Consider the following 11,101-nt stretch of genomic DNA (forward strand, 5'->3'; position numbering starts at 1 on the left):
CTGACACTCTGATGCTTTTATTTCCAGCCATATAGACTATTGCAATGCACTGCTTTCTAGTTTCCCTAAAAAAACTCTGCACAGCCTTCAGCTGTTTCAAAACTCTGCTGCTGGAGTGCCAATCAAGACCAGAAAGCAGGCTCACATCACACCTGTTTTAAAATCACTGCAGTGGCTCCCAGTATTCCTCAGGCTTGATTTTTAAGATTCTTTTACTGAAATTTAAGATTCTTTTACATGAAATGTACCATCTCATCTTGCAGGTAAGATGTACCATCTTACCTTGCAGAGCTGCTATTACCTTATGAACCTCTGTGGACCCTGAGGTCTTCTGGCACCAAACGACTAACAGTTTCAAGTGTCAGAATGGTGAAGCTTCTTTCCAGTATTATTGAACCCGTTTGTGGAACGGTCTGCCAGAGAAGCTGAGGGCTGCAGAAAATGTTGCTGTCTTTAAGAGCAGCTCAAGACTCATTGTTTGTTTTTGTGGGTTTGTTTTATTGATTGTTTATTGATTTTATTGTGCACTTTAAGCTGCTTTATAAATAAAATTGGTTGATTCAGTGATTGATTGACATTTCTTAATGCAATAAAAACCGCTTTAGCATTAAGTGACCTAATAAACATAAACTGGCTGAGAGTACTAAGTTAAACAAATGCCTTTCATTCATATAAATTTAAATTATAATCTTGGACAAACTCCTACAACATGACAACACGATCAACATCAGAACTAGCTTTCAGCATATTTCATAAGAGTGATACTTTATGTCATCAGAATTTGTTTTAAAACAAAAGTTTTACAAAAAATGTTTTGCTTTTTTTCCCTCAAGTTAAACAACTGAAACAAAATATGTTTTCTCGCTGGTCTTGGTGGAATATATTTTCTTAATGGTGCTGTTACATGCAGTGGTGGCTGCATGTCGGATTTCACCCCAGTTCAGGTTGCTGCTGAGCTCCGGCGGGTTAAGCAGGCCCAGCTGGTTTCACTCTGCCTCTTGATGAGCAGAGTATAAGACTAGCTGGGAAACTGACTTTCAGGGCCTCTTGGCCAATTGGGCAGCATGTGTGCTGCAGCTTTGTGGTGCTGTGACTGAGGATTTTGTCTACTAGAAACCCTGGTTTTCATTGTTATTCTCCCTTTCCTTTTCTTGTAGGTTCTCATTTTCATCTTTGAGATTTCTCTGGATCCCCATTAAAGAATAAACCCTTTAATTTTACCCTCCTGGTTTTTGTCTCTTAATTTTTCCTGGTTCATCTATCGTTACAGCCCCCCTCCAAAACCCTAGACTGGGGGGTTTTGGAGGGGGGTTATGTGGGATGTAACAGGTGCGTTCAAACCAAAGGTGTCAGGCATGTCTGGTTAAATTCAAAGTCTATGAAGAGGCATGTCGAGGGCGCGTCACGGCGCTATTTGCGCATCCAGCGCTGCGCAATTTGAAGCGTTTTGAGTTGGAGTTGGAAAATCACAACTTTCGCTGCTGGACGCGGACCATCAACCAATCAGAGAGACTCAGCTATGTGGCATACTGGTGAATGTTCTGATGTGATCTTAGAAAAAAAAACTATGGAGGATAAACTAAATGTTGCTGTTTACTCTTGTCCTATGACCTACGACCAATAACGTTATCACTATAGAAACAGGAATTGAAAGGACCTCGCTTGGAAGAGGATGTTACCGCCCTGGGTCTTATCAAGTGGGTTGCAGGTGTTTCTAGTGTCTGTCCTTGAGCTCCTCTTCTTTACAAGTGTTACTGATCTGTTAATTTGGAGCACAGAATATTTAAACCTGGCTGTTTCCATCTTCAAGGTCGCCTTTGGCGTCGATTAAGTTATAACTTTTACTTTTGAAAATATTTTCCTGCATTTGATCTGTCCAAATCTGCCCAGCAAAAATGTTGAGTAAGATGAAATAAACTTTGTATTTATTTATGTATGAGACGGTGGAAGAGTTTGAGGGACACGAATGCCAAGGAGTCTCCTCTCAGCGCCCACCTAGAGCGATTTTGATGCACCTGATGTCTGTCTAGAGCAAAATGTCATGCGTCTAACTTTAAAGTGCACACATGCTCCCGTTATTGACATGTGTAACACGTTCGGTGTGAACACACCATAATTATTTTTGCCTTTGCTAAAGTTTTGTGCGGTATATGTAAATGTGAATTACTATGGACACTGACCTCTGGTAGGACCACAAAAGATCCTGTCATGATGGTGAGGACGATGTTTATCCCAAACAACCAGCGAAGAAAGATAAAATAGGAGGCCACGCCTGATCCAAAGTGACCTGAAGAAAAATAAAAATGCTACTAAAATTTTATTGAAAACATTTCATAGATTGTAATTTATTTTTTCCCCTGACAGCAACAAACACTTAGATTATAAATAAATGTGCCCTTTTAAAACAAAACGTACAGAAAGAAGGGAAGAAAAGGCAACACACTTATAGCAGCATCACTTTGACTCTGCAAAAAAACATTACTTACTTTCAATTTTTTTGATCCTCACTTCCCACGGAATGAATGTAACAACAATGTTGTAAAGCACACGGTAAAGTTTTTTCAGCAGCTACAGAGGAGAAAAGTTTAAAAAAGCACAGTCAGAACAGTGGCATTGGCACAATGCAGAAGAAAAGATCTTGTTCTAAAGTCCTAAATTTTCTTCAGTTCATCCTTTGTAGTTTATCATATTTTATCCCTAACCCCTAAACCTGTCTCTAAGGGAGAGTCCAGACATCCTTCAGAGAAAACTCATTTTGGCTGCTTGTATCTGTGATCTTGTTCGTTCGGTCATGACCCAAAGTTCATGACCATAGGGTGAGGGTGGGAACGTAGACTGACCGGTAAATTGAGAGCTTCGCTTTTTGACTCAGTTTTCTCTTCACCATTGTTACAGTCACTGACTTCTAGGGGCTCTTTCTTTGTGTTTCAGCTTTACCTGGCTGCCACAGGTGCAATGTGTTGGAGCTCGTCAGCCACCCCATAGAGAGCTTCAACCGGAGATGTCAGATCCCTTTTTCCTTGGGCCTTGATCTGATGTGATCTTGTCAGTGAGCTGATTGTTTGTGGAGACTTTGGATGGTTTTGCTGTGAGCATTCTTGTGAAGCATCAAGTGTATAACTAAAGTTTTGTTTTGATTCACAGTGGAAGCTGGTAGGGGTTCTCTGCCATTTTGTTTAACTGTTTTCTCCTGTTTTTTGGTTAGTCAGGGAGTTCAGGTATTGTACTTTCTTTTTCAGTTCTCTTCTAGAAAGTGTTTCTATTTTACAATTAAGAGTGGGATGTTATCTTTGTTGTTTTGGCCTTGGAGACCCTGAAGTTTAAAGCTTCCCTGTGCTTGTTGTCTACTGTGAGTGACATTTTACTTGAACTGTAAATTAAACTATATTTTTGGTACTGACACCAACTGTTTAAGTTGCCTTCTTTTTGTGTTACGCTGACCTTTAGGGTGCTTAGCCCCCAGCAGGGCTAAGACCCAAGAGAAGATATTCATTGGTGAAGTTTTCTAAACGTCACTGCTTATTTACACACATTCACATAAGAAATCTAAATAATTTTGTCCAACTAAAACTGTTAACTACATACAGGTCTGTAAAAAATGAAAAGCCCACTGCACTGAACCCCATTGAAAACACCAAATATTGATGTCTGAACTCTTCCTGAGTTAAAACATTAGTTTTGTTGTTTCTAAATGAATATAAACTTGTTTTCTTTGCATTATTCAAGGTCTGAAAGCACTGCATCTTTTTTTTGTTATTTTGACAATTTCTCATTTTCAGAAACTAAATACTAAGTTTTTGCTGGGAATTTCAGATACATGTTGTCAGTAGTTCAGCAATCTTCATTTTACTTAAACATGTACCTATAAAGAGTCAAATCAGAGGACCGATAGTTTAGTTTACATCATACCTGCCAACATCTGCTAACATTAATGAGACACAAGCAGTCCTAGTGTGGAAATTAAAATAAAATCTACTCAAAACTATGCATTTCCAGTCATTTGAAGAACATTTTACTAAATTCATAAGATTAATAAACCTAAAACCAGTTTATTATCTACGTACAAGTTCAGGTTAATGACTAGTAACAACTAGTCATTAACTTATTTGAAAATCATACTTAGAAATTGCATTACCATTATTTTTATCTGAATGTTATGTGGCTGTTGGCCTTTTTTCTTTAAACAAGAATGTTTGTCCATCTATGGAGAAGTAGGCATTGTGAGTCGAGGTTTTACTATTTCAGTTCACAGTTCTTGAAGTGAGTCTATCATAGTTTCAGTACCAAACACCTTTCTACTCACAGACACAGGACCAGCCTAACCCTAACATTCTGTACTGTTCCTTAGTTTTACCTCAGAGAGGTTTGGGAAATTAATTACAAAACAACACAACAGTCACTAATCAAACTTCAAACTTCTAAAAAGAGCAACAAGAGTAATTAACAGGGCTAAGGACCAGGATTAGACTAACCCATTATTTATCCAAATATTTTTGCTCATATACACTATTTTGTACTGAACTACAAAATACTCCTGAAATAAATAAAGCCAATACTGAGCACAATTTCATTCATAAATATAAAATTAATTCTAAATTAAGTGCTGCATTGCCCATTGCAAAAAATTACTAAGCATAATATTTTGCATTGCAAATTACCATCTGAATAAAGGTGCTGATGATACAAGTCTGGCCCTTATAGCTGGTTAAAAAAATCTAGAATGGTCTTTACTGTTTTCTTTAGAGGCTGGTTCTAAACCAAATTTACCACAGGGGACATTGTAGTCAGTGTGTTTTATGGAGAACACAAATTACACAAAAAGCACAGCAATATATCATGATATATAGGGTTAGGGTAAGGGGTAATATATTTATATATTATATAAATATATTAAGTCGATGAAAGCGCCACTTGTGTCTTCAGAGATTCAGGTTGCAGATCCAGCAGATGGAAAACGTGATCCTATCTAGGGCTGTCATAAACAAATATTTTAGTAATCGAGTAGTCTATCGATTATTCTTATGATTAATCGAGTAATCAGATAAAAAACATCAGTAAATCTAACATAATAGCAGCATTACTATTGCATATCAACATCAGTGCAATTGTTCACATTTGAGTTGTCCTAATAACTTTTCTCTAGTTTAGAAAATTGACTTGTAACAATAATAGCTCACTTTCTAAGTAAACCTGAAAAAAAAGTTATAGAAAAATCTGAAATTCTATTCAATTTAATAATAAAAAGGCAGGCTCACAAATACGCTTATAAAAAGCTGTCTTCACTCCAGCTTTTGGTTCATGTATTCATCTACAGTCAGTTTAATAGATGAACTCTCTCCTTGCCCAGACATTTATAGCTTTGTGTTCAGCAATAATAGCGATGGGATTTGGCACCTTCGTTTGTCACACATAGAAACATCTACCAGGTATGTAACGCCACCCATTAGATGAGAGATGATATGAAATTTGTTTTCCGGTTTGTCTGTAAAGCTACGCATCTAACGCACAGCTGCCCGCCATGTTCAGTCTATCTGTATTCAAGAGTCCCTGCACTCCTTCCAACTTCTGTTTCAGTCACATTGTCAGAACTTCCCCATGAAAGTTTAGAATTTAAGGAAAACAGTACTGCAATACGAAAACAGAAACACCAAGCTGGAAAAATGCCAAGCTTATATTTTTATATTAGTTATTTTGTGCATTTTCAGCTATGCTTTCGTGTGTTTTACAATTTTCTCGGAGAAAGACTCTTGTTTTATTGAATAATGTAGTTCTGATAGGTAAAATACTAAAATTGAACAATGAGTACTTTTAGGTCGCACAATCCTTGCTGCAGAGAGATGAAAGCTACACAGAAGCCTTAAATAGAATTTAAACTGTTATCTGAAATCATGTGCTGTCACCCTCCTGACAAATTTTGGCTTCAAAGAATCCTTTCTTAAAATATATCTGACACGGGGGCGTGCTGTGGTGGCGTAGGGGATAGCGCGACCCACGTTTGGAGGCCTTGAGTCCTCGACGTTGCCGTATCCGGTTTGATTCCCGGGCCTGGCAATATTTGCCACATGTCTTTCCCCCTCCTTTCCTGTCAGCCTACTTTCATATAAGGGACACTAGAGCCCACAAAAGACCCCCTGGAGGGGAGAACCAAAAAAAGTATATATATATATATATATATATATATATATATATATATATATATATATATCTGCCACAAAATAATACAAATATGTGGAAACCATGCGAAAATATTGCCAAAAGTTTTTTGCAACACATTTATAATATGTCTTTAAATTCTCATCTCCCCCATTGCTGGACAATCTTGTGCTCCTGTTTCATACACCCCCCCCCCCCCCCCCCCCCCCCTAATTGAGACTACATAAACATTAAATATTAAAATTCATAAAGAGGTAAATAGAACTACAAATTGTATCTTATGCTTCACTCATTTGAAATTGTGATCTCATGTTAGAAAGTTAACCAGTGTGAATTGAAAGTACATCAGCTCCGGCGGTCTGATAACCTCTTGTTCTCGTCAGCTGGCCTTCATACTTTAGGACAATCTCTCGAGCCTGCCTAAAAAAGCAAACAGATAAGTGAAAGATGTTTATTTAAGTGGGCACTTCTTGTGGTTGTCTGTGTTGCACTAGATCTAAAGAAACCTCTAAGTAAAGACACAATTGTCAATGACTTCTTGGGTTGCTACAGTCACAGCTGTTAACACAATCACAGTGACATATTGTGAAGTTCAACTATGCTCAGCCAAAGCGTGAATATGTGGACTTTCCCTGTTGAAACCTGATTCTGTAGAAATAACTTATGATCTCAACAAGTAAAAAAAGACAGTGGAGAAAGTAAAAAAACCTCCCAAAGTACAACTTGAAGACAATATGAAGAACGACATATTGCAGTGAAAAATAAATATTCAGCAGCTTATTTGGAGGCATTTCCTGCACAACCAAAACTGGAGTGATTTTTCCAAACTATTGTTTCCTCTCTGATGACCACAGCGAAAACACATTTTTTCTCCAGATCTCCAGATTACCAGAACCCTAACCCTACCTTCTCATTTAGCATCTAAGTAACTAAGCAAATAGCACTAATGACATGGTAAGATAAACAGGTCCACCCAGTTTAGCAGGTGCGAACACATATTCTGTCACAAATGACAAACTACAGATTCTAATCAGGTTTAATAAGTCTATTCTTTAATATGTTTGGCTTGCTACAGCACATAAATAAATAAATAAATGGCCATCTGATCAAAAACTTGTATTTGCACCTTTGTGATCGGAATCAGGTGTTCCAATCACTTCCACGACCACTATAACTTCATAACAGTGTATAAAGTTAAGCACCTAGGCATGCAGACTGTTTTTACAAACATTTGTGAAAAATGGGACGTCCCTTGGGACGTCAACATGACTGTGCACCAGAGCACAAAGCAAGGTCCATGAAAACATGGACGGGAGAGTCTGGTGTGGATGAACTTGACTGGCCTTCACACAGTCCTGACCTCAACCTGATAGAATAGCTTTGGGACAAATCAGAGCAGAGACTGAGAGTCAGGTCTTCTTGTCCACCCATAGACACATTCCTAAACCTTGTGGACAGGCTTCCCAGAAAAACTTCATTTGTTCTAGCTGCAAAGGATGGACCAACGTCATATTGAACAATATGGATTAGGAATGGGATGTCACTTAAGCTCATATGTGAGTCAAGCCAGATGTTTTCCTATGTGCATCCTTTTGAAACCATTGTTTGATCAAAGTTCAGTAAACAGTTTTAAATTACAGTAAAAGAAAAATACATGGAATTAGACTAAACTGTTAATGTAAGACTGATTTTGTAGTAATTTAGAATAAAACAATATAAGATGTGAAGTACAGGCTATGGCTGCAGCTGCAGTAGAAATAATCACAGTCATTCAGCCTCAGTGGAAAAGCGCAGACTTGCAACCCATCCCTGATGAAGGTAATAAAACCTCTGCAGTAATAACAAACTGCCCATATAAAACCTGTTAGCCATGGCACATACTCAGCACATCTTATTTTAGACGCTCTCTATCTATTCAAGCACTATTTGGAAGAGCTTGTTCTACAGATCCTAAAAGCTTTCGTTAAACATTTAAGATATTTTTGTATTCCTTGGATATCTGATATTGTGCATGGTTTTATCTAAATCCCATGGATACAGAAACTAAAATACACTCCAGTTTATTTGTTTTAAATGTACCTGACAATGCATTTTATTACACTGACCATATTAAAATGTCAAAATATTGTTATTTTGGTAAAATTGACTGCTTTGGCTAAAGTGGTTAAGAGATAAAAACGGCTATATTAACAAAATAAATACAGTAGTTATAAAGGAAAATGTTGAGCAGTTAAAATACTAAATGAGATTTTTGTAGATTAGGAACAAGATTTGGTTATTCAAGTTTATGTTCTCTGACAGATATTTTCTTTTTTTTAGTTTTAAAACAAATGAGAAAAGTCAGAGAGAAGACCTTCTTGTGTGGCACTTTTTGCTGCAGAAAGAAAAAGACTAGAAGAAAGAATAAATGTTGCAAACATAAAACCAGCATCTAAACAAAGGATACTTTAAAACTTTGAGCTTGCGTCTCATTGGCCAGGGTCTGGAGCGAATGTTGGCGATGATCTCTTTTTGGTACTGAATGTTCTGGAACATTTCTTCAGGGTCATTGCTGTCCACTTCCTTATCATCTCCACCTTCTTCATCCGATGAGCTGCAGGTTATGGGCACAATGAAGATGACTGCCAAGCAAATTCATAAAAAAAAGCAATATGATGGCAACATCGTTGGCTTACATATAAACACTGTTAATATAAATACTTATCATTTATGACACAGCTGGTTATAGCTACATTTGAATACAATAATTAGAAGGTGGAACAATACAGAATTTTTCTGAATGGGTTTGTTGGCAGCCCAATAAAGAGAAAAACTCTGGAGTTTTATTATTATTCTGTCAGTTTATAATATTAATTTGAAGAGACAGGCTACAGTCTGTTAAGGCAAAGAAAGATATAGAGCAGAGTCATCTAAATACAGAACAAAGTCCCCTTAGAATACGTAACAATAAAAAGGAACAGATTCAATTATAAGAGCAACTCACCCCTGCTGGTGGTCTCGGTAAGCAGAATAAATCCTTCTTGAGTTCTTCCGTACAGTCCTATGTCTTTTGGCAGCAAGCAAGGATCTACTGCTTCCAACCACAGGTTCAGATGCTGAACTCATTCTAACAAGGTTTGTGTGAATAATTGTGTGTTGATGATCAATGTGTATAAATCAGTGTGTGGACAAATGCCACCTCTCTTCTATGTCTCCCCTCAAAGGTCTGAGCTGGCGCTACCTGCTGCTTTGGAGCAACAGCACAGCAGTATGGACCCATGCACACGGTCATCAGTCCAATCACAGCCTGCAGAGACCACTTAAAGGGACAGCACTACACTCTTCTTCACACACACACACACACACACACACACGCATGCACCAGGTATTAACAGAATGACAGCTTGGGTAACTGTGGTTTAGCTATTATATGTCTATGCATGAAGCTCAATTAATTTGCATATTTTTTTGAAAAAATTATCTTGTGTTGAATCTCCACTCACTCCTTTTAATTAAAGCTGATCAACAGATGGATGATGGGGCTGGAACGTAGATAGACAGATGTCTCTTGTTTAACTGTCTCTTTAAACAGACTCTGTGGACTGCTGCTGATCGACGTCTTTCTCTATTAGATAATTCTTAAATAGCTGTTTGTGCCTTGGCCCTGCCACATAGTACAACATAAACATACGCTATAAATTACAAAACAGGAACTGAGGCACAAGGACTGTTTGAGAGAGAATATTATACCTATTAAACATAACTTTTGCTTATTTATTATTTTTGATTTGAAACTACCAAAGTAATTAAATTAAATTCAAAAACCCTTCTTAATCCCCAGGGGGCAATTAAAGGAGATTTACTGCGGTGTTCAGATAGAGAAGCTTCTGTATGGTCGTAATTATTAGGCTACATATGATTGCTATGAGTTTTGCTGGCTGATAATCAACTGCACTGTTTCATAGCTGTAGTCTGTAGCTTATATACCGACTTCCTTTAACTTCTGAGCACATGAGATAAAGGAACCTGAGTTTGAAGTCAAGTCATGGGTGTTTAGAGAAAAATTCCAAGTTAAGTTTGAAGATTGCTTTTGCAACTTAGGTGGAAGTGCAATATAATTCTCTAACTCTATGTCTGACTAATTATTTCAATATGATAAACTGGTTTTCAGACTTTTGTTTTAATAGATTCAGGATGTGAACAAAAACATATTGATGACAATTTGGTTAATGAGTTCCAGATATACACTGTTCCTTTTCCAGCTCTGGTTCTGGTTTCTGCCCTGGATGATAAAGGCTTACCTGTCATTACTCATCGCACTGACCCATCGAACTTTTAATTTCAGGAAATCATCACTATGGAAGTTTTATTATCGGGATTCTGCAAATTAAATATTTTCATAGCATATTTCAATCATTCCTTTCATACAGTCTAGGCTCCCTGAAAAGGAGAGATTAACTTTCAGAGAAATATCATTTTGATTACTTTGAGTATCATACTATTTTACTTAATCTGACTGATTTGACTTTTAATGCATACTGATGCTTCACGTTGATCATTTATAAGCTTATCAATTACAAGAGGTGTACTGTCTGTGGAATAAATCTACTAACTTTATTAGTTAGTATTCTAAGGGAACTTTGTTCAGTATTAGTGAACAGACAGCAACATTAGGACCAAGGAATGTTAAAGGTAACAAAACAATTCGTCATGTTGTGAGTAACTCTTGGAGCATGGTTGTGTAGTGAGTATGTTTTATCTTTTTTAAGGTAAAGTGTACCAATAGCAAGCTTAGTCAATGTTGTTATAAGTTGGGCTAGTTGTCAGAAGATGTAAGTAAGAGAGGGGCTATTTAGGAAAAAACACAAATTCACTGATTATTTGTTGGTTGATATGTAGCACATATTTGAATTTGTGCAACAAACATCAAAAGAAAAAAAACCTATAGAAAACCTGAATGGCCATTCAG

The 11,101-nt window shown here is 37.2% G+C and overlaps 1 protein-coding gene across 6 annotated transcripts in view; it reads right to left on the reverse strand.

Annotated features, from left to right (window-relative positions):
• Window positions 1-9,365, reverse strand: part of tmc3 (transmembrane channel like 3) — an 82,652-nt gene extending 73,287 nt beyond the window's left edge. For 5 of the 6 annotated variants that reach the window (XM_023332876.1, XM_023332875.1, XM_023332874.1 and 2 more), the window contains exons 1-5: window positions 9,137-9,363; window positions 8,600-8,746; window positions 6,498-6,573; window positions 2,487-2,568; window positions 2,181-2,287 (exon numbers count right to left, since the gene is read on the reverse strand). In XM_023332876.1, the coding sequence (XP_023188644.1) occupies window positions 2,181-2,287; window positions 2,487-2,568; window positions 6,498-6,573; window positions 8,600-8,746; window positions 9,137-9,258 (534 nt within the window). In that variant the 5' untranslated portion in view covers window positions 9,259-9,363. Of the gene's footprint in view, window positions 1-2,180; window positions 2,288-2,486; window positions 2,569-6,497; window positions 6,574-8,599; window positions 8,747-9,136 lie in introns of all 6 variants that reach the window. The other variant, XM_023332878.1, reaches the window with a different exon arrangement.
• Between the last annotated feature and the right edge of the window lie 1,736 nt (window positions 9,366-11,101).

This window comes from Xiphophorus maculatus, chromosome 4 (genome assembly GCF_002775205.1).
Source record: "Xiphophorus maculatus strain JP 163 A chromosome 4, X_maculatus-5.0-male, whole genome shotgun sequence".
NCBI lineage: Eukaryota > Metazoa > Chordata > Actinopteri > Cyprinodontiformes > Poeciliidae > Xiphophorus > Xiphophorus maculatus.